The 22862-nt window shown below is 50.0% G+C and overlaps 8 protein-coding genes across 8 annotated transcripts; 5 read left to right on the top strand and 3 right to left on the bottom strand.

Moving 5' to 3' along the window:
* Positions 1–92: 92 nt before the first annotated feature.
* N7520_006815 (WD repeat WDR12/YTM1 family ribosome biogenesis protein) lies at positions 93–4459 on the top strand (the record flags this gene model as incomplete). The annotated part of the gene is made up of 5 exons (XM_057140749.1): positions 93–248; positions 306–1816; positions 1872–2601; positions 2930–3038; positions 3114–4459. 5 exons carry the CDS (start codon positions 93–95, stop codon positions 4457–4459), a joined length of 3852 nt encoding a protein of 1283 aa, XP_056994755.1.
* Positions 4460–4802: 343 nt separating this feature from the next.
* Positions 4803–5360, bottom strand: N7520_006814 (mitochondrial 37S ribosomal protein uS13m; the record flags this gene model as incomplete). The annotated part of the gene is made up of 4 exons (XM_057140748.1): positions 4803–4847; positions 4937–5203; positions 5257–5301; positions 5358–5360. The coding sequence occupies 4 exons, from the start codon at positions 5358–5360 to the stop codon at positions 4803–4805; spliced, it is 360 nt and encodes a 119-aa protein (XP_056994754.1).
* Positions 5361–6387: 1027 nt separating this feature from the next.
* On the top strand, positions 6388–8536 carry N7520_006813 (DEAD/DEAH box helicase; the record flags this gene model as incomplete). Its single annotated transcript, XM_057140747.1, has 2 exons — positions 6388–6572; positions 6631–8536. 2 exons carry the CDS (start codon positions 6388–6390, stop codon positions 8534–8536), a joined length of 2091 nt encoding a protein of 696 aa, XP_056994753.1.
* A 1519-nt stretch (positions 8537–10055) lies between these two features.
* N7520_006812 (uncharacterized protein) lies at positions 10056–12397 on the top strand (the record flags this gene model as incomplete). The annotated part of the gene is made up of 4 exons (XM_057140746.1): positions 10056–10488; positions 10550–11089; positions 11143–11196; positions 11268–12397. The coding sequence occupies 4 exons, from the start codon at positions 10056–10058 to the stop codon at positions 12395–12397; spliced, it is 2157 nt and encodes a 718-aa protein (XP_056994752.1).
* A 1440-nt stretch (positions 12398–13837) lies between these two features.
* On the top strand, positions 13838–15015 carry N7520_006811 (INSIG family protein; the record flags this gene model as incomplete). The annotated part of the gene is made up of 2 exons (XM_057140745.1): positions 13838–14575; positions 14647–15015. 2 exons carry the CDS (start codon positions 13838–13840, stop codon positions 15013–15015), a joined length of 1107 nt encoding a protein of 368 aa, XP_056994751.1.
* An 814-nt stretch (positions 15016–15829) lies between these two features.
* N7520_006810 (phosphoribosylaminoimidazolecarboxamide formyltransferase/IMP cyclohydrolase) lies at positions 15830–17805 on the top strand (the record flags this gene model as incomplete). Its single annotated transcript, XM_057140744.1, has 4 exons — positions 15830–15845; positions 15929–16055; positions 16111–17596; positions 17650–17805. The coding sequence occupies 4 exons, from the start codon at positions 15830–15832 to the stop codon at positions 17803–17805; spliced, it is 1785 nt and encodes a 594-aa protein (XP_056994750.1).
* A 377-nt stretch (positions 17806–18182) lies between these two features.
* N7520_006809 (uncharacterized protein) lies at positions 18183–18956 on the bottom strand (the record flags this gene model as incomplete). Its single annotated transcript, XM_057140743.1, has 1 exon — positions 18183–18956. The coding sequence occupies one exon, from the start codon at positions 18954–18956 to the stop codon at positions 18183–18185; it is 774 nt and encodes a 257-aa protein (XP_056994749.1).
* Positions 18957–19096: 140 nt separating this feature from the next.
* On the bottom strand, positions 19097–20421 carry N7520_006808 (FAD-dependent oxidoreductase; the record flags this gene model as incomplete). The annotated part of the gene is made up of 2 exons (XM_057140742.1): positions 19097–19810; positions 19879–20421. 2 exons carry the CDS (start codon positions 20419–20421, stop codon positions 19097–19099), a joined length of 1257 nt encoding a protein of 418 aa, XP_056994748.1.
* Positions 20422–22862: the final 2441 nt, after the last annotated feature.

The raw sequence follows: 22862 nt of genomic DNA, 5'->3' as shown, positions 1-22862 counted from the left end.
CCCAAAGTCACGCGGTTGTTGACAGCTCGCCTCCTCTTGATTTGACCTCAAGTTCGAACATTGTATTCCGCCAATCTCAATAATTTAGCATTATGTCGCAAGTCTCCGAGGGTGAGATATGCCAGGCGGTCCTGGGATTCGTCACTGAAGGAGTCTACCCTGAGGAGAAGGTGGTGGCTGCCAAGTTTCCGGCCGCAGCTCTGTCGAAGGAGTTGGAGTTAATCTCACAGGCCCGAGAGCAAATAGAGGTAAGTGACTCTGTGGAAATGTTTCCTGTGCTATTTGCTAACAAAACGACCTAACAGAATGAGATCAGCTCCCTCAGCCGCGAGAACACCTTCGATGCCGACGATTGGATCATCCAAGCAAAGCAGCTGCACGCGGACATCGAGCGCTCGAGAGTCACCGCGCGAGAAGTAGTCTACCAGCATGAACAAACTAAACCGCTCCGAGCCAAAGTGGAGGACGCCAGCGCGAAAGTGACTTTGATTGAGACGGAGATCGCCTTCAACCAAGCTGTGACAGAGACGCTGGAGGAGGTGCAGCGACTATGCCAGCAATTGGAGTCTGGACGTGCTATTTTGGGGGCTGGTCAGATCGCCGCCGCCATTGAACAGCTGGAGTCTACCAAGGCAGCCATCCAAACCGATGCCCCATTTTCGAACACCAACGTGATGAGCATACTTTCGGGGGAGGTAGCGCGACTACAGGATGAGATTGAGGAGGCATTACATCTTCGCTGGAGCGAACAGGTGAAGATTGATCGCTCAAAGGGCGAGTTCCGCATTGTTGATGACAAAACTTCTCTCGAGGAGACCATTTCGTCGCTCTCACAACTGGGCATTTTCTCATCTGCCAGCGAGAAATTCCAGAATGACCTTACAACGACAATCATCGACCCTATCCTGCTGCCTCGAGCAGATGGCAGTAGTCGTGCTGTCGATGTGACAGAAACAGGCATTCTTATTGAATCTGCGTTTTCCAAGACGACTGTTAGAGAAACGTTCAACCGCATTACGAATGTCCTGAACTACTTGAGGCAAAATGTTCCATCTTCAATGTCGGCTACTCTTCCTCAAGTCTTGATTCCTGCTGTCGCTTCGAAGGCCATATCAGGATGGTTGTCTTCCGCCATTCCAACAACCTTGGATGGTCTGGAAGACTTCGAAAACACATTAGAATGTGTTCTGGAATTCACCAAGACAATTCAGTCCTGGGAGTGGAGTGGCCAGGAAGAGCTAGTTTCTTGGGTAAATCAAGCCCCTCGACTGTGGTTGACTCGACGCCGAGTTGATTCGCTTGATAGTGTGCGAAAAGCAATCGCTGCTAGCAAGGGTACTACTAAGCAAGTGGAGAGAATCGAAAAGGAGAAGGTTTCTCAGGCAGATGAGGCTCTTCTAGAGAATGCCACAATCGATGATTGGGATGCAAACTGGGATGACGACCAGGAAGAAGCTCCTCCAGCCTTGGCGACTGCCCAGGTTGAAGAGGATGAAGAGGATGTCAGTGCATGGGGCCTTGACGAGGAAGATAACGAGACACCCGCCAAGCCAGAAGTGGCTGATGTGCCTGAAGATGACGAAGCGGACGATGCTTGGGGATGGGGTGATGATGACGAAGAGGAGAAGGGCGATGAGAACAAAAAGCCTCCAATTATCACAGAAAAGAAGCCCACCAGTGGAGAAAAACCCAACCAGTCCTCGCATCCTAAAGAAGTTGTTCTTAGAGAAGTTTACACGGTCACCGATATTCCAGACTCTATCCTCGACATCATACTTCAGCAGATCTTCGATTCCAAAGATATTGCCCAGCCTGCGTGAGTACCCAAGCCTACCATATGCTTTCAAATACATTTAAGCTAACGAACGTAGGCATTCTAAATCTCGTGTGGCTTCCTCTGGCGCTGGTCTGCTTGCACTGCCTACTTTGGTCCTGGCCATGTTTAAGGCCACCTCGTCGTCCTTTTACTCGCTGAAGCTCAACTCAGGGCAAATGTATCTTTACAACGACAGTCTGTATCTCGCTGGCCGTGTTAGAGAGCTTATAACTGAGCACGAGCTTTCCAGACTCAGCCCCGATGTTGAGGCTTTGGAGAAGTTTGGGAAAATTGCTTACAGCAAGGAGATGCAAACCCAAAGCACAATTGTCAGCGACTTACTCGATGGCACCCAAGGGTTTGGACAATGCTCTGAACAACCCTACAAATCAGAGTGTGAAAATGCTGTGAGTGCGACAGCTGACCGAATTCGCGACGTCTACAAGGAATGGCAACCCATCCTATCGCATTCCGCACTGCTCCAGTCTATTGGATCTCTCCTGTCCACAGTGATCGGTAAGATTATCATGGATGTTGAGGATCTTGGTGACATCTCCGAAGACCAGTCCAAACAATTGGTCTCGTTCTGCAACCAGATCTCCCAATTGGAGGACCTGTTTTTGCCTGAACCTGCCGCTGATTCCGAAGCCGTTCCTGTCACGGCTGTTTATGTTCCAAACTGGCTTCGATTCCAATACCTTATCAATATTTTAGAGAGTTCGTTGGCAGACATCAAGTTCTTGTGGGTAGAAGGCGAACTGGGCCTAGAATTCTCCATGGACGAGGTTATCGACCTGATTATCGCGCTATTTGCAGAGTCTGATTACCGCCGAAGAGCCATCGCAGATATTCGACGGGCACCTCGATGAGATTTCGTTTTAGAAAATATAATAAGCAGCCATTAGTTGAAAATTACTTAGCTATTAAGTTCTTGGACTGAAGTTGTTTATCGTAAAGTTGCGCTTTACCTCCGCACTCTGCACTAATGTGCCGCATCGGCTACCGTAATTTTTTCTCATCTTTCGCAGACTTGCTCAATTTGCGACGGCCACCAGATTAGAGTCCTCAATACCAATCTTGGACTAATTTTTGCCCATCATGAATGACGAACAGACATCATCTGCCGTTGAGGCTACGCAGAGACAGGTTCGTGTTCAACTTACCAGCAAGCAAGAAGATATTGCTCTGCCTGAAAGCACCGGTCCCATTCTCGTTCCCACCGGTATGTATACTCTACCCATTACCATGAGTTGATGGTTTAAATGAGCTGCAGATACTAATACTGAATTCTCTACAGGCCTGCGACGTTATGCGCTGTCAACATTGGTGAACAACCTTCTGTCAAGCGAGAAACCGATCCCGTTCGAATTTTTGATCAACGGTAAATTCCTACGGACCTCGATTGATGAGTACCTGACTGCCAATGGCATCTCCTCCGAGACTACCCTGGAGATTGAATATGTTCGCGCTTTGATTCCCCCACTGCACATTGCCTCTTTCGAGCATGACGACTGGGTTAGCGCTACCGACGTGCTCTCCGAAGCCTCACCTGCTGCATCTTGGGCGTCGGGCGCCAAGTTCTCCAAGGGCCAGGAAAGAATTTTGTCTGGAAGTTACGACGGTTTGCTCCGGATATGGAATATGTCATCTGAGATTATTGCGACCTCGCTTGGCCCAACCGACGGCGGACACACTGCATCCATCAAGGCCGCTAAATTCGTGTCACCAAACCAGATTGCCTCGGCGGGTCTCGACCGTACAGTGAGATTGTGGAAGTACACCGAAGATGCGAACGATTTCGCTGGAAAAATCACTCCTCAGCTGGAGCTATACGGCCACAAGTCTGGCATCGAGTCACTGGCTGTGCACGGCTCGTCCAACCGCCTTCTGACCGGTTCCTCGGATCACACTGTTGGTTTCTGGTCTACCAAGAAGGCCGACGCTCCCGCCGCCCCCGAAAGTCTGCTCCCATCCAGCAGTGCCCGTAATTCCAAGCGTCGCAAGCTCAACGCGACCATCTCCGTTAGCACTCCGCAGCGCGGAGCTCTGGCTCTTATGTCCGGCCACACAGGACCTGTGTCCGCAGCTATCTTTGACGCAAAGGACTCTACCGTTGGATATTCCGCTTCCTGGGACCACTCCGTTCGCACCTGGGATTTGGTCACTGCTGCTTTGGTCGACACTCGCACCACCTCCCACTCGCTTCTTTCCCTCGAGCATCTTCCCGAGCACAACTTGCTGGCCGCCGGAACCTCTGCCCGCCATATCGCCCTGATTGATCCTCGTGCCTCTGCCGCCACCGTCGCCGCGATGACTCTGCGCGGTCACACTAATGCTGTCGTGAGCTTGGCTCGCGACCCGCACAGTACATACGGTCTTATCAGTGGTAGCCACGACGGTACATGTCGAATTTGGGATATCCGGTCAACCAAGACCGATAAGGATGGTGTTGTTGGTGAGAGCGTGTACTCGATTACTCGCAAGAGCCTCGAGGAGGAGGGCAAGGCTGAGAGCAAGCGTGTTGGTGGTGAAGGTGTCAAGGTATTCAGTGTCTGCTGGGACCCTACGGTGGGCATCGTGAGCGCGGGTGAGGATAAACGGATCCAGATCAACCGCGGCGAGGGTGTTCTGTCTTCAAAGTAGATTGCACATATGGGATTGGCGTTTTAGAAGTGGTCTTGTTCAAAAGTTATGTTCTAGTTTTGTTTTATCGAAGATTTCGAGCCATGTTCCTTCCACTTTATGAATGTGGATAGGTAGACATCAAGTTTATCTACAATGTCGTATATGACTAGGTTTCCTTTGATAGAAATAAGCTTTGAGCCACTTTTGCTACTCATCTAACCTATAATACACTGATGACCGGCAGAATATGCACAAGATATGCTCGCCAGTATCAAAAACAAAACGCCAGTCCTATGCCTGTCATAGAGGACGCGACCTTCCCATAAAATCAATATGTAATCACAAAAAAGAGCCATCGGTCTTATAGACGACGCTCCATGCGGTTCAACCGAACAGGGGTTTTAATCTGATATCATCTCATTAGCCCATGCTCTCTCTCCATATGCCGATCGATAATGCGCAGCTCCGCAGAGCCCCGAGAACCGTAAAACTCACCTGTGTGCGTGTCCGCTGTCCTCGCACAGGCAAACCGAGCGCATGGCGACGACCACGATAAGTCCCCGTCTCTTTCAGGCGTTTAATATCGTTCAGGACCTCTCGGCGCAGATCGTTCTCGATCTTCATATCCGATAGCACAGCGGTCAAGTCGAGGACCTGCTTGTTGGCCAGCTCGCCGACTCGGCAGGTTGGGTGAATATTGAAGCGGGCGAGTAGCCGGGAGGAGGTATGGTCCCCAATTCCAAAGAAAGAGCCAAGGGATTTCTGTTGATTTAAGTTAGTTCTTGGTTCGTTGGTGCGGTGGAGGCATTGCTTGCCTTTAGTAGGTTCCGCTCGGGGAAATTGACGCCGAGGATAAAGACCTAGGAGATGGAATTGTGAGTTGAAAAGGTTGAAGCAGAAAAAGGAGAGCTCTTACCATCTTGGCGGGACTGAGTTGGCTGTCAGTTGATCTTTGCTGCTTGTTGCTTGCTGCAGTTGTTACTCCGGGATAGATTAGATAATGGCAAAAATGTTTATCCGTGAAATTTAAGAATTTACCTTGAGAGAGGTGTACCTATCAAGCAGATCAAACTTATTGGCATTTGGACTTGGGGTAATTGATATAATGACTGCAGATATACATAGATCTAGAAGTCTACTGGAATTGTTTCGTGGATAATTTTGACTACCTATACTATTACATAGGTACTACTCGTACTCCTTACAGTACAACCGACTAGCCAGTCAGGAGGTAGTTAAATCACTCCTCTTAGTCAGAAAGTCCAGACCGAAGAACACCAACTGGTAAATGAAAATCTTTTGAAAATTTGAAAATTTCCCAATCTTATGTTACTGTATTATGACCAAACATGACTTCATTAATCATCACTTTTACTACGTAATACGGTCCCTTATTACAATACCAAACATCGCTACCTGATGTATACTTAGACACACAAGCTATTAAGCTGAGTGGACCCTGTACCTTAGAGGTACATGATTTGCCTCCTTCCCACAGACGCAAAACCTGCCCTCACTTTCTTCTTCTGATCCATCCATCATCCCTTTTTTTCACAACTCCACTCCATCCCCCTCTTTTTTTTCATTTCTTGGTGCTGTTAAAGTTCTTAGAAGTGGGAGATTTGCATTTTTTTGTCCTTCACTCCCTGTGTCTTAATCTCAGTCGTTTACCCGATCCTTTTTTTTCTTTCCTATCAAGTGGGAAGGCAAAAAAATAAAACTGAGAGCAACAGTTCTATCTTCTACACATCTCTCTATCTTATTTTAAAGGTATCACGAACTTCTTTCTTGCCCGAGTCACTTCCGGTACTTGAATTCGTGCAGCTGAAAGAAAAAGCTGTGCGCAAATATCTTGGCTTATCCTGCACCTCAAAATATCTTGAAAAAAACCAGTCAACTGATCCAGACTTCCTCTTCTCCCAGACAACCTCAAAACAATCGCAATCATGGCCGACGGTCTCCAAATGGGTAACCTCTCTATCAACGAGTCTCAGCATGCGCCCCAGGGCAATGCCCCTCAAGCTCAGGGTCGCTCTGCCTACATCCCTCCCCACCTGCGCCAGCGTGGTGGTAACGCTCCCGCAGCCGACGCTGCTGCTCCCGCTCCCGGCCCTGGCTTCGGTGGTCCTCGGTACAGTGCCTAAAGTCAATCACCCTTCAGTACAACCACTAACTTCAATTTCCTTTAGCAACGGTCCCCGTGGTGGTAACTGGGCTAATGCCAATGCCCCCGATTTCAGCCCTCGTGGCCCCGCCAACGGTAATTCTAGCTGGAACCCCCAAGGAGAAATCCGGCCCTTCAATCCCCATGCTTACGGATACCCAGGTCAAGGCAGCTCTTACGGTGGTGGTGGTGGTGGTAGCTACAGCGGTGGTGGTGGTGGCGGCGGTAGCGCTCCCCGTGGCTCCGGAGACGGCCAGTGGCGCGACGGCAAGCACATCCCCGGTCCCGCCAACGCTCGTGTTGAGCGCGAGCTCTTCGGTGTTCCCAACGACCCCTCTAAGCAGCAGACCGGAATCAACTTCTCCAACTACGACGATATCCCCGTTGAGGCTTCGGGTAACGATGTTCCCGAGCCCGTCAACACCTTCACCAACCCCCCTCTTGACGACCACCTCATCTCTAATATCAAGCTGGCTAGCTATGTCACTCCTACCCCTGTGCAGAAGTACTCTGTGCCTATTGTCATGAACGGCCGTGATTTGATGGCCTGTGCCCAGACTGGTTCCGGAAAGACTGGAGGTTTCTTGTTCCCTATCCTCTCCCAGGCCTTCCAGAACGGTCCCTCCGCAGTTCCTGCCCAGGCTTCCAGTGGTTTCAGCTATGGCCGCCAGCGCAAGGCTTACCCCACCTCCCTTATCCTTGCTCCCACTCGTGAGTTGGTCTCTCAGATTTTCGATGAGGCCCGCAAGTTTGCCTACCGTTCGTGGGTCCGCCCCTGCGTCGTGTACGGTGGTGCCGACATTGGCTCCCAGCTGCGCCAGATCGAGCGCGGCTGCGATCTGCTCGTTGCCACTCCCGGTCGTCTCGTCGACTTGATCGAGCGTGGCCGTATCTCCCTTATCAACATCAAGTACCTCGTCCTCGACGAGGCCGACCGCATGTTGGACATGGGTTTCGAGCCCCAAATTCGCCGTATTGTTGAGGGTGAGGACATGCCCCGTGTTGAGGACCGCCAGACTCTCATGTTCTCGGCCACCTTCCCCCGTGACATCCAGATGCTTGCTCGTGACTTCCTGAAGGACTACATCTTCCTTTCGGTTGGTCGTGTCGGTTCCACTTCCGAGAACATTACCCAGAAGGTTGAGTACGTTGAGGACGCCGACAAGCGTTCCGTTCTTCTGGACATACTGCACACTCATGGTACCAGCGGTCTTACTCTGATCTTCGTCGAGACCAAGCGCATGGCCGACTCTCTCTCCGACTTCCTCATCAACCAACGTTTCCCTGCCACTGCTATTCACGGTGACCGTACCCAGCGTGAGCGTGAGCGTGCTCTGGAGATGTTCCGTAACGCTCGCTGCCCCATCCTGGTCGCTACCGCCGTTGCTGCCCGTGGTCTGGATATCCCCAATGTTACCCACGTCATCAACTACGATCTGCCCACCGACATTGACGACTACGTTCACCGTATCGGTCGTACCGGTCGTGCCGGTAACACTGGTATTGCCACTGCTTTCTTCAACCGTGGCAACCGTGGTGTCGTCCGTGACCTGCTCGAGCTTCTGAAGGAGGCTCACCAGGAGGTCCCTGCTTTCCTGGAGAGCATTGCTCGTGAGGGCTCTGGCTTCGGTGGCCGTGGTGGCCGTGGTGGTGGCCGTGGTCGCGGCTCCTCCAACGCTACTCGTGACGTGCGTCGCTTCGGCGGTGGCGGCATGGCTGGTGCCGGTCCCTCTGCTGGCTTCGCTGGCACTAGCACCTACGGCGGCAGCTCCTACAGCGGCGGCGGTGGCAGCTACGGCGGTGCCCCCTCCTACGGTGGTAGCAGCGGTGGTAGCTACGGTGGTAGTGGTGGTGGTGCCTACGGCGGTGGTGGCGGCGGCGGCAGCTACGGCAACCCCTCCGGCCCTACCGGCCCCTCTTCCTGGTGGTAAATCTGTCGTGGTCTGATGACGAGGCCGTCGGGTCTGATTGACTCCTCATTTCTCATTTCCTTATTGTCTCTCCTTGACGGGTACGATCAGAACGAACCTTGGGTTCTTTTCTTCTTAGCTGTTTCTCAGGGACGGCTTTGTCATGATTTGCCACGACTTTCCTACGCGTTTTAGATTTTCATGTGCTTTTCTATTTTCTATTTTCTTGTTGTTTTGCTCTTGCGTCTGCTGTTCTGTTTCACGGTTTTCTGTTATTTCCTGTATCTGCTTATCTGCTTCCCATTCTCTTCTGGGCTCCCAATTTAGCCTTGTTTAGACGTGGGGCGTTCGAGCAGTCTGATCTCCTTTCGTCGCTCTGGGTTCGACCTTTTCGGAGCAATCGGTGATCGGTTGCATGAACATGATAGAATGCGTTGTCTTTTCTGTGTCCGCTCTCATCAGATACCCCTTTTATGTTCGAACGTTCCCAATCGACGGGAATACGTTCGAATGACGCGTTCGCGCCGAGCGAAGAGCTCTCTCTTCATCTCTTCGAAAAAGTGCTTTTTCTTATATCTGCATCACCTCGGCGCTGTTATGGCTGCATTTTCGGAATATGCAGCATAGACGTCTGACAGCGTCGGTATCTTATGGCGGACAATTCCTTGCGTATCTTTTTGCTCCTTCCGCGTCTTGTTCTGCGGTCACTATCGTCTTTTCCAGAACTCAAACCCTGCGCTTCTCTTTCTCCGGGCTAATGGAATGGTTGTACGGAGTACATTGAGACGGGCTGGTTATTTGCTGTTTCTGTGTTTCTGTGTTTAATCCTGTCAATGTACTTGATCAGGTAGGCTTCGCATGGGGATTCTTTTGCATTTTGTATGGCGTTCTGACCTGCAACTGTGCATGTCCTCTGGTGGTCCGTGAAGGCTGATTTTCAAAACCATGTCTCTTGCTTTCTTTCCTCTTGCATCATTTTTCTCGGATCCAAGGAGGATGGGACGCTGTCGACGCTGATGAATGGTTCTCGCATGGTTTCACGTTATGACGAAAAGCACAGGGGCCCTGGAATCTTCGAAGCCGCGAGAAGGAAAGCCCTCTTAGTTAAATGCTATTTGAAAAGTTCTCCAGTTCATTTGTATTCGTGTAGACCATTTCGCTATACTTGGATATAGTATTGTACTTAAAACCTCGAAAATGCTGTAAATTATGTATACTCCGTACACCATTTTACGCGGATCCTGGATGCGGGTAGTTATCACACTTAACGCAAGATACTTCAAACGCTCATTCGTCCCTTCCCGTTTCTTTCCCTGTCCACACCTTCTTTACGCTTTTCCTTTGTCTTTCCCTATCCCCCTTTTTCTTTATTCCTCTCGATTCCTCGGTTCCTCGATTTCCCAGGGTCTATCACTTCCACCTCCGCATCTTCAATCTACTCGCGCCTCCTAGGGGGGGCGATACAACCGCAGAACCCTCGATCCTCTGGACCTGGACTATTCGTACACAGCGCTATTCTCGATCGCAATCCTCACACAATATGGACAGCTTCGACCCCACATTGGACGAATCAGTCCCGCCGTCCGAGGCCGCGGATGACCAGTCGTCTCATGGTATAACCGCCAGCGCGACGGTCGGCACACGGCGCCAAGCGAATGGCACGATCGGCTCCGTTTACTCGGGCAATAAGATCCGACATCTGAAAAAGGAAGATGGCATCCCGCTATGGCGCAAAGACATTCAATACCAGTTCCTCAAGCTCGTCTTCGAAGATAAGACACCTGCCTTCACCCGATACCCCGACGGCAAGAAGAACCTGGACTTTGCCGACATCTATATCGACGCTATGGCGAGGAGCAGCAAGACGAGCAAGATTCTCAAGGATAAGCTTCAGAATGATAAACCGGCAGCCGTCAGTATGGCGATGATCTGTCTGTTGGTCAATTTTGGTCGCATGAACACCACCCTCAACTGTAAGCTTTGTTCTGAACATGTTGTTTGGTTACAATACTGATGGTTTCATCTCTTTATTAGTCTTCCCCGAAATGCGTGCCCAGCTAAGGACCTACCACTCAATCCCTTCGCTGCAAGCTCATCAGGACACCAACGCCTACAAACAGCTGCAGGATGCTCCGCGCCTGAAGTCCATCCTGAAGGGCGCCTCGGAGGATGTTGATCAGCCGAACACTTTGGACAAGATCAAGCGCTTGGCTATCCCTCGCACGAACCCCGTCAACCTCATCTTCGTTTTGGCACAGTATGCGCCTCGAGTGTCAGAGATGCATTTCTTCCCCCCGCGTGACTTCTTCGATCTGGTGATGAGGTCCACATTGAGCAGTAAAACGCGAGCCAAAGCCTTCCTGTGGCTGATGTGGTGGTACTTGGAGAGCGATTTCAGCCGTGAGGCTGCATTGAACAATCCGTTTGGTCCCGGGCTGGAAGGAGAAGGAGCCGATGGTTTACCCTTGAAAGTGCCCTTGTTTGAAAGCTTGACGGAGGAGCAGGCCAATGAGGAAAACGTGGATACTCCAGAGGAGCTGGAATTTGGCGAGAAGAAAAGACTTGAACGTAAACGTGAGTATTGTCCCTGTCCGGCGCTTACTCCGATGTTCTGACACGGTTCATAGGCATTCTTGAAGAAGATGAGCCTCTTCCCAGAATTATAAAGCGCCCAAAGAAAGGTATGTTACTTTGGTCACCTTTGTGCTACATTCCTTTCTGGTGTTCTAACCATCTGTGACATCCAATACAGAGTACGGTTTCGACGAAGAATCCTTTGCGGGAGACTACTCTGGCTTAGGAGGCCGTAATTCCGCCATGTCCACACCTCTCCATCCCTCCGCAAAACGAAGCTTGGATGATGACGACGACGAATTAACCCCTGGCTTGTCTCGACCACGCAACAAGCAAATGAAACGAGACGAGTCTCTCAACCGAGCTGTGGGTCAACAACGCCTCATTTTGAAGACCAGGATGGAACACACACCTAATGCCTCCCCTGCTCCTTCCGGTTCTGGGCTCATGGACCGATTCATCCCGGAGCCTATGCTCACACAGTCAACTAGTCGTCGACCGCGCCCTTTGACGCAGCACCAGATTGCCGTAGAGCAGAACCGTCGACAGCGGATTGAGTACTTGCTTGCCAAACGTCGAAGCAATGCATACCGTGTGCTTAGTGCCAAGCGCAACAGCGAGATTCCCTTTGGGCGATATGGACGTCTGCTCCAGAGCCTACCAGAAGGGTACGACACCGAGGATGAAGAGGGCTCGTGGGGCAAAGGGGGTCTTCTTCCGAACCCTCAGGCCGAGGATGATTATGGCGAATGCGCCAACTTCTTCTTGTCTGTCGTCCGCAAGGCTACCCGCCGTCTGGATCGTTGGGACTACGAGGACGCCAACGGACCGAAGAAGGACCGTCAGAAGGAGCGCGAAGACCGTCAGAGGACCAAGGCGGCCATTGAGGCAGATCTTCGCGCCGCCAGCAATCGGTCTCGTCCCCGTCCTTCGCGAGGTGGTGCCGCCGCGAAGCGCAAGTCCACCGGTCCCACGTCTACCCCCACCAACGCCAAGAAGTCCGCAGCACGCCCCAAGGGTGGCAGCCGCCTTGCGGGCGAGTATGCTGGTGGTGATGAGGAGATGGACGGGGAATTGGACGATCTCGACCGTGAGTTGCTGGGAGAGGGATCTGGCGAAGAGGATGGACCGCAACGCGTCGGCTATCCTGTTGATGGAGATTCATCGGACGACTCTGGGGATGATGATGACGTTGTTGATGGTGATGAGATCTCATCTGCTTACGGCGGACCCAATGGCTATGCACGACACCATAGCTCGTCCCCGGTTCCCGGAGCTGGCGAGCAACGAGGTAGGGACGAGGATTAAAGAGGATTTGGAAATCAATTTCGACTTGTTATGACATTCTGTTTGAAATGTTTTGGGAATTTTGGGGTCAACTGTGATTATTCTGGTTAATATAGGGTTGATTTTCGTGCTGCACTTGATCCCTGCACTGTACACTTGGGCGAGAGCCCCAATACATCAAAAGGATTCCCTAGTTATTTTTTAAATATTTATTCTAGCATGAATAATTTCATTGAGAGTTCTGGGTAACCAAGTGTTCAAATGTCGTCTTGTAGTGTATGTATATATGGAGTACCCCCTTCATTACTTGGGTACACCGCAGAATTTTGGACACTATCCTTCTACTTCACTTTTCTTTACTTTCTTTTCTATTCCGCTATATGTGAATTTGCAGAGCCTTATGACGGTTGAAATAATCCGGTAGGAAGAAGGTGGAATACTGAGTAGAAGAACGAGTAAGAAGCTGAGTGGGGAGATGGATACCAGGGAGAAGACTGAGGAGACAGGGTAGGAGATATGGTAGGAGATATAGTGTAACACTAGGTAGGCGCCACGCGAAAAGCGCGGCGGAAAGCCTCTCGTAGTGTATGACCTCAATACCCCCACAGTTTTATACAAGACCCATCAATGGAGTCCACAGAAGATCATATGATGGATATGTTTCGAGTGAACATTTGAGGTATGCAGTAGCGAGGACCTCGGGAGGTCTGAGTGGTGCAACGACAGTGCAGTGCAGCGGAACCCCATGTTTTACGACGCACTCATGCATGGTCTGTGTCATACTACATCGTATAAAGCTGAGGTCCATGAGGATCTACGGAATTCAGGTTGCCACATCGTCTCCAGTTATGCATGTGCCATGTGATTGCCCCCCCTTTACAACATATAAACATATTCCCCCCTCTTTTGTACTTCTGAATTCTCGGTTGTGAAAACTTTTACTTTTACTTTTACTTCTCTTCTCTCTTTATATTACACAAGCACTTTAAGTTGGACTTATACTGGAACCAACGTCATTGTCCCCGGGAATCAGTGATTCTCCACTTGAAAATCAAAGCCAAATCAGATCCAACAGATTTGCAGGGATTCTCTAAGGTTTTCGACTAAAAGGCCCGAAGACCCTTGCAGTCTCTGACATCTCCCAACACTATTCTTTACCCAACGCAATCCCATTGTTCTTGTTTCTGTTCAAAGCTTAAAGACCGGAGGTCGGACTCAAATATACGTGGTAAAGATATCATGTGGAGTCGGACAATTCAATAAATTTCGCTAATTAACTCCCAGGCGCGTCGCACTTATTTTTCAGCTCAATTCCCTTCTTTTCATCTTCACCGAAAAGCAGCAGGAACTCAAAGTGCAACCTTATACCATTGGAAAGTTCTGACTCCCGGAACTTGAAGTTTACCAACCTACCTTAACCCCCCGAACCTGTCCTTCCACACCATCTACCACTCAACCAAAATGGTAGAACAACCTCGCATTCTGCGACCTCGTCCGCGTCGCGTATTCGAAATCCCCACATCCAACGACTCGTCCGGCCCCCCTACACCCGCCGAAGCATCCAATGCCGACCTACTGAACCCCAACCTCTCCAACTTTCAGGAGAGCACATCCACAAGCGTAAGCCGTACAGGCTCAATTCTCAACCTAACCTCCTCAACCCTCTACGGAATCTACCAGCCGACCGCATTCGATAGTCTCCGCGATGAGTCCAGCCCCTGGGGAACGGAAGCCAACTCACCAGCAGCCGATTACCCGCCCGAACCATCACAAAGCGCCGCCTTGAAAACCGCCATCGAGCCTCGTCCTTGGGCACTGCGGCGGACACGCTCGCGGCTCAGCCATGGCTTGTTCCGTGGTGTCATATTGCCGCAGGCTATGAGCAGTGCATTGCTCTTGGGATTCGGCATTGTCTACGGGGTGATTACTGTGCATTTGCATGATAACCACTGGATCACGCCCGTGAAGCTGGAGAATATCCATTACTACGATTCCTGGCAGTATTTGGGTATCTGGGGGTTGGCGGGTGTTGCCTTGGGGAATGTGCTCCCTTGGTTGGATAGTTGGCGGGATATCGAGTCGGTGCGTGAGGAGCAGTCGAAGCGTGCACGGAATGAGGATGAGAGTGAGGATCGTACTCCTTCGTGGGTGGCTGTTGCTCGCAGCGTTGGTGCGTTCGTTGGAATTGCTTTTGCCATGGTAAGTGCATACAATTCGATCCGTGTTTTTGTTTTCGAGTCAGATGTTGATTCTTTTTTCTCGAAATTTAGCGTCGTCTTCCCTGGGAATCTACGACTCAGGCTTCACTTACCCTTGCCCTTGCGAACCCCGTTCTGTGGTACCTGATTGACCGTACCCAGACTGGCTTCCTGCTGGCTACTTTTGTGGGTGTCGTTGGTATGAGTGGCGTCCTGGGCTTGAAGCCTGAGTTGATCCCGGCATCTACTGGCCCATCGGTGGGCGCTACTTTCCTTAACGGGACTGGTTGGGAGAATTCATTGGGAGCAGGTATTACTCAGGAGAGTATCGCTGTCCGTACCTGGGTTGCGAGTGTGATTTTCTGTGCATGTGTTTGTTTTGGCAACATTGGCCGCCAGCTCGCTATTGGAGCCAACCACAGAGAGACCCTGAAGTCGTGAAGCGGAAGATTGAGAGAATATTGCTGAATTGATAGCTTTTCTCCATCTGGTGAACAAAGTCATGTCGGTACTGTAGGGAAATAATTGCTTTGTAAAAATAACGATACAGAAACTTTTTTCTTCGAAGGAAAATAAAAATTGTAATGGAAAACAGCTAAAATATAATATATCTCACTCATACAATCTAGCTCAAACATTCTGAGACGGAAATTTAATGACCTGAAAAAGGTATTAAAAGTGTTTGAAGATTTGTAGAGTCAATCATTGCAGTTCCTTCCATGAGACCCGTAGGTCAGGCAGGCACTGCACCCAAGATCGACACTGTGCGTACACTCGATCTCCATTCTTTATACGATTTCCATACTTCATGAGACGAATCCTCGTAGGAACGCTTTTGAAAGAACGTGATTTTTTGCGTTGTTCATGAAGAAGAAAAGAAAAAGAAGAGGAAAAGGCGAACGTAAAATTTGTTTTTAACCTCCTCGATTCATCACGTGAGAGATGGATACCATGACTCAGCCCGATATATCATTGGTTAAAATCTTGGTAATCTGGTAACTATTCCCCACCAACATGTGGTAACTTTTTACTTTGTATTACGTATCTTATACGAGCTGTACTGTACAGTCCGATTGCGGCCATGAAAAAAGACCCCGCGGCGGGGATCAAATTGTTTCCTTTTTTCCACACTTTCAAGCTGAATATATTGCACTACATTCAGGTATGTGAAACAGTTTTACTCTGAATTTCATTGGAAGCTCAATTGAGCTTTGAATTGCTTTTCTAGGTGCTGACTTCTTTTCTAGTCGACATCATGTCTCAAAAGTCCGGTAGGCGCTTGGCCTTGATATCATTCCCCGGAATTGAGGGTAGTATAGTTGAACTGATTTTTTCAATTGGGCTTTTGATATAGCTATCATCTCCGTCTATGACAAGACTGGACTGCTCGACCTGGCCAAGGGTCTGAACCAGCAGAATGTCCGTCTACTTGCGTCTGGCGGTACCGCTAAGATGATTCGTGAGGCCGGATTCCCCGTTGAGTGAGTTTTGAGGTCGCGATCGGGCACATCAATACAATCCTAACGCCTTCCACAGGGATGTCTCCGCTATCACCCACGCCCCCGAGATGCTTGGCGGCCGTGTCAAGACCCTCCACCCTGCTGTCCACGGCGGTATCCTTGCCCGTGACATCGAGTCCGACGAGAAGGACCTCGCCGAGCAGAAGATCTCCAAGGTCGACTTTGTTGTGTGCAACCTGTACCCCTTCAAGGAGACCGTCGCCAAGGTCAACGTCACCATCGACGAGGCTGTTGAGGAGATTGATATCGGTGGTGTGACTCTGCTCCGCGCTGCGGCCAAGAACCACAAGCGTGTGACCATCCTGTGCGACCCCAAGGACTACTCCGAGTTCCTGCAGGAGCTCGCCGCCGGCCAGATCACCGAGGCTAGCCGCAAGCAGTACGCCCTGAAGGCTTTCGAGCAGACCGCCGACTACGACTCTGCTATCTCCAGCTTCTTCCGCAAGGAGTACGCCGGCAACGGTGTGCAGCAGGTTTCCCTGCGCTACGGCACCAACCCCCACCAGAAGCCTGCTTCCGCTTTCATGGCCCATGGCAAGCTGCCCTTCAAGGTCCTGAACGGCTCCCCTGGCTACGTCAACCTTCTCGATGCCTTGAACGCCTGGCCTCTGGTCAAGGAGCTGAAGCAGGCTCTTGGCTTCCCCGCCGCCGCCAGCTTCAAGCACGTTTCCCCCGCCGGTGCTGCCATCGGTGTTCCCCTCACCGAGAAGGAGCGCAAGGTCTACATGGTCGACGACATCAAGGACATCGAGACCTCCGGCCTTGCCCAGGCCTACGCCCGTGCCCGTGGTGCCGACCGCATGTCCAGCTTCGGTGATATCCTCGCCCTGAGCGACATCGTCGACGTCCCCACCGCCAAGATCATCTCCCGCGAGGTCTCCGACGGTGTCATCGCCGCTGGCTACGAGCCCGAGGCTCTGGCCATCCTCTCCAAGAAGAAGGGTGGCAAGTACCTCGTCCTCCAGATGGATGAGAACTACACCCCCGCTCCCGAGGAGTCCCGTACTTTGTACGGTGTTCAGCTCACCCAGCACCGCAACGACGTCGTCATTTCGCCCAGCAAGACCTTCAACAACATCATCACCCCCAAGGAGCTCAAGGCTCTCCCCGAAGCAGCTCTCCGTGACTTGACCGTCGCCACCATCGCCCTGAAGTACACCCAGTCGAACTCCGTCTGCTACGCCCTGAACGGTCAGGTCATCGGTCTTGGTGCTGGTCAGCAGAGCCGTATTCACTGCACTCGTCTTGCTGGTGACAAGGCCGATAACTGGTGGATGCGCTTCCACGACCGTGTCATCGGTATCAAGTGGAAGGCTGGCACCAAGCGCGCCGACAAGAGCAACGCCATTGACTTGCTCTGCTCTGGCCAGACTCCCCGTAGTGAGGCCGAGACCATCGAGTACGAGCGTGTCTTCGAGGAGGTCCCTGCTCCCTTCACTCAGGAGGAGCGTGAGGCCTGGCTGCAGAAGCTGGGTGAGGTTGCTGTCTCTTCTGACGCTTTCGTAAGTTCTCTCATTTCTTGACTGTTTAGAATCAGTACTAATATTTCTCTTAGTTCCCCTTCATTGACAACGTCTTCCGCGCTGCCCGCTCTGGTGTCAAGTACATCGCCGCCCCCACTGGTAGCCAGAACGATACCCCTGTCTTCGAGACTGCTGAGAAGCTTGGCATCACCTTTGTTGAGCAGGGCATCCGTCTGTTCCACCACTAAATTGGCAGTGGAATCAGTGTTTGATATACGGTATTTCGGATTTCAACACAAAAAGAGATATCTGGTTATGATGATGATAGCTTTCTTGTTTATGATTAAAATTACATATTTTCATTCTACTTCAACCATAGATCTACCTTTCCTATTCCCAATCGCAGAATAAATGGTTTAGTAGATGCCTGTGGAATGCTCATATGCATGGATGTTCATTCCTATGATAAACAACTTGTTACATCCACTGCGTTCTCGCCATGAAACTACGAATAAAAACAAGAAGAACAAGAAAATGAACAAGACCAAGCATAATCCAACAAGTACAACCCATAATCCCAACAGCTTCATCTCCATCTTCACCCTCATCCCCATCCCCATATGCATCACTCCCACAGAAACTTCCCTACAGCAAAAGCCTGATTCCACTTGCTAGTAACACTGTCCGGCAAATCCTGCCAATCATTTGCATTCGCAGGTAATTCCCCTCTCTCCCTCTCCCCCAACTCAAAGAACCAAGCCTCCATAGCAATAAGCAGCGTCCTCGGCAAATCCATCAACATCCACCCCTCAGGGTCCTTATAGAACCCCTTCGCATGTGCAAGCAGTGCAGCAGCAGGTTTCCCCCATTTCTCATCACCAGGATCAAGACGACAATACTTTGGATCCAGCATCCTATTCCCCCGTCCAGGCGGAGCATCCTCCAACAGCTCGGCGGCTGTTCGCAGATCCAATATCTCGTGTAGATTGCTTCTGCTGGTCCAGGGGGGGTTCTTGGTTGCCCAGTGGATGTGGCGTTCTAGTTGCCAGGCGATTAGTCTTTTGGGATCGCGGGTATCCCAGTTTGGTGGGATGAGGAGCTCGAATGTGTCTGTTTCTGTTTCCGAGTTTGGGGTTGGGGTTGATGGCTCAGTGTCTGATGAGCTTGAGGTTGATTGTTCTTTGATGTGGATGTTGAATGTTTTGTTAGATAAGACTGTGATTTGGCTTTTCTTTAGGGCTATTTTGGTGTGACATTTTTTGATGCTTCGGTTCTTGCGGATCTTGTACTGGTTGAGATCTTGTTTTTCGCGGAGGATTTTTATGTTGAGATTTTCGATTGAGGTTTGGATCTTATCGATTTCTTTTTCGATTTCGTTTTGGTAGTTTGGTAGGGCCATGGTGGGATGTGGTTGATGGACTATGGGGAAGGAAGAGGGAGATGATTTACTGGGAACACTTGGAGGACTTTTATATCAGAGATTTCCATCAAATGAGATGATTTTTTACATAATGTTGCTATGTAGCAATCAATGATTGTCTACTGTTCCTGACCAAACATCTTCATCATTCGCTGTGCACCATCCTCCTTGTACATGACATTCTCGAAATTCAAGCTATCCATGATACTCTCGTACGCCCGGGGTCGCATATGAGCTTCATATGCAACAATGGCACGTTCCAAAGCTGCAGCATCGTGCACATTACCACCGACCCCAGCCAGCTCAGACGCAATATGCTCAAACAACACCAAAGCATCCATCATAGCATGATTGACACCCTCCCCATTCGGTGTAGTCACATGCGCCGCATCGCCCAATACCGCAACCCCCGGCGTGCGCGTCCACAATTTCTCCCCCGTCTCCTCATCTCTCAACGCACCGGGTAAAAAGAGGTCCTGATCAAGTCGATAAAGAGGCCAAGGCCGCCACGGACCTTCAGCTTCTGCCACAAAGGCACGAAGGTGCGGAGCCCAGCCGGCATAAAGCTTGTTCATCGTTGCCCGGGCCTTGAACATATCATGTACATCGGCTTCACCACCAGACTGTATGAATGTCTCGGGCTTTTCAACGCCCATATACACACGGTACGAGCGGTCAGACATTTGCTGGATGCACAATGCGAGGCCTGCGCCCATGGCAATGGAGTTCCCGGCACCGACCATATCAAGCGCAGCGCCGTACTGTGGATTCTCCTGCGAGATGCGGCCTTCGATGAACATTTTCCCGGAGTATTGGGGTTTTGCCGGTGTGATCTATCCGGAAGTTGTTAGTGCTAGATACTTGATTCATTAATCCATCGGGAACTCCAACACAAACTCACCAGCTGTCGCACTTTGCTCCATGCCCCATCCGAGCCAACAATGAGCCTGAACCCAGTCTCGCTCGAGCCATCGGTAAAGCGTAAGATCCAGTCCGCCGCTGAAGCTGAAGCAGAAGCAGAAGTAGGTCCATTCCCATTCTTCACAGCACGCTCGACACTCCCAAGCGCCTTATTCCATCTCACGCGATGCGCGGGAATGGAATCCAACAACAGCCGACGAAGCTGTAACCTGTCGATCTCAGGACGATCATTTCCCTCGCCGGCGGAGATACGGTTCTGGCCCTGCGAATCCTGCATTAGGATCGTTGTCGCGTCTCGACGGGCCAGTTTCTCGAACTCGGTGGATAGACCTGCGAGTTTTAGGGCTGCTTGTCCTCCTTCGACTGTCAAGTCTAGCGTTCCTCCTTGGAATCGGGTTGTCGTGTTGGGGGAGGCATCGCGTTCGAAGACTATGTAGTCGATTCCAGCGCGTTCGAGGAGACGTGCGAATGTTAGACCGCAGGGTCCGCCGCCTATGATTGCTATTGGGGGCTTGGGCGTCATCTGGGGTTGGGTTCTGACGTGGTAGAGTCTCGATGTGGTTTGGTGAAGGGGGCGGAGTGCACTGAAGAGGTGTCTTGCTGATTGCATGCTTTGGTGGAATCGAGGTTATACTGTATACCGTATACCTGTGGTCTATAGGTCTGTCGTGTGGAGAGCTGAAAGACTTGTGTGAAGGAATTGGATCTGGGAACTTGCAACCTTTAAATATTATTTCCCTGTCATTGTTTCCCTGTCATTGTTATTCCTACTCGGCTTTTAAGGGGGTTTAGAACAGGTCCCGAGCTGCAGATAATTTAATTGTCGGTGATTTATCTTGCACAGACTCTTTTCGGGAGTTGGTAATTCCCACAATTAGTAGAAAGAGGAAATTATCGGGAGTTAGAAATCTCCGAAGTATAGCCTATTTGCCACTTCATCTTTTACAATCCACAGCTGAGAAATTTTTATGACTTGATTCCAAGGTCTTTGAGTTATGACTGCTGTATACAGACACAGGAAATTCACCCCCTTCACACGGAACAGGAACAGAACCCCCATAAGTGAGGCCGAAGTGAAGACATTCATCGTGTTGTGTTGCATGTGACATCTTGACCAGGCTGGAAACATAAGTCGCTTGTTATCGATTGTGATATGGTCCCCCATTGATATACATCAACGCCCGAGTTGTCATTAGAAAGATCACGCCCAGTCTTGGTTTCTTGCAGGCCATGCAATTCCAAACGTAGCGTTCCTCATGTTCTTTGATCTCAGCCCACCAATAATTCTGGCTTGCGAGGAACTTGCGCATTTTACATGCCGTTGGATGATGGCTGGGCGCTTGAATGTCCTTTGTGTTTCGAAATTTGCATATATCGTGTCGCAAGAAAATATCACTTGGCAAGCTCATTCCTCAAATCGAGACATAATATGAAATTCTCCCCGCATGCCATGACGGAAAAGCACACGCTCTCTCCTAAACACAGACGAAAGAGACTTGAATTCCCTTGGTGTTTCGGAGTCTGCATGTATCGTGTCGCACGAAATTATCACTTGGCAAGCTCATTCCTCAAATCGAGACATAATGTGAAGTGCTCCCCGCATGCCATGATGAAAACTCACACGCCCCCGTCTAAACACAGAGGAAAGAGAGCCCCCCGTGTCAGAGAGAAGAAAGAAGAGCCGAGTTGTGTCCGATGGAGGAAGGGGAAAACGCGCCCATGGGGGGACGAAGACAAAGAAGTCCCACGGCATTTAAGAGTTTTAAGTCACCATCTGCAGCTTGCGAAGGCGCGTCAAAAGTCGCATGCCCAGATACAAATCATAGCACCCTTAGATTGATGCCATTCCATTTCCGTGGGAGAGAAATGAGAGGTGGAAAAGGGATCTTCTCAAGAGAAGTGAACCAGAACGAAAAATCCCTCCCCCTAGATTGTCTCCAGTAACGCTCCGTTTGCGGAAGACGCCGTGGACCCTCAAATCTAGGTTTTTTCAGAAATGCAAGTGCAACATGCATGAAGCACTGTCTCGAAGTGACTGATCCAACGAACTGATCAAGCCGTTTTCTGAATTGCCCTGGCGCAGATACGCTGCCAACACTGTTAAAGAATGTCAATAAGGATGAAGAGGACAAGCTGAAGAGGAAAACTCACAGCCTTGTCGTAAAGTTGGTTAGAAAGATTGATCACGAAACCGAGTTGTCGGAGTAACGTGAAAGTGAAACAACGTGAAATGACTTTCCATACTGCAGGGCCATCTCGAGATGTTGATCTGATGAGAGAGGACCTAAGGTTTATTTTTAATATATATTCAATATAAATATAATTAAGAATAAACTTTTTTTGGTGTTTGATGGATCTCGGGGTGATGAGAAAGGGAAGTGGAAAAACTAAGGATCCGAATTTTTATAGGCCGATTTCAGGCACCAGTTCGATATCGGACAAATAGAAGGCGTATTGATTAGATTATTGAATTAGGCATCGGTTTTACTTTTGACAAAGAAAAAGCGTAGAGTCATACTTGATGGCATTTTTAACAAAAACCAATTAGATTTAGGCATCGATATTGCCAGCTATTCAGCCAATGAGAGAACTTGATAACTACTGTAGGAGGCAGCTTTTCAGACCCACTTTATCTTATTTAGGCATCAGTTACGATCTCCACTAAACGGAGTAGGCAACTCTGTTTCACTACAGATTTCATTATTCTGAATGAAGAAATCAGTTCATTGACATTAGCGACTCATTCTATGGCGTTGTAAGTGCAGATAGTATCTTACCTTTTAAATGACGTATTCCACTTTACCACTACTATCGATTATTGTTGATTTGGCTGTGCAGTGAACACATAATGGCATTGATTTTCAAAAAAAAATTAAAAATTAAAAAAAAATATTCACTTGTTTTCATCCTGTCCATTTGAATAAACTAACAGCCTTTGGGGCAATTCAAATAACAGATTGAGTA

Source organism: Penicillium odoratum (assembly GCF_028828045.1).
Source record: "Penicillium odoratum strain IBT 22623 chromosome Unknown utg000005l_segment0_segment0, whole genome shotgun sequence".
In the NCBI taxonomy this organism is placed as follows: Eukaryota; Fungi; Ascomycota; class Eurotiomycetes; order Eurotiales; family Aspergillaceae; genus Penicillium; species Penicillium odoratum.
Note: the sequence above shows the minus strand (reverse complement) of the source record. Positions and strands in the feature narration are given on the sequence as shown.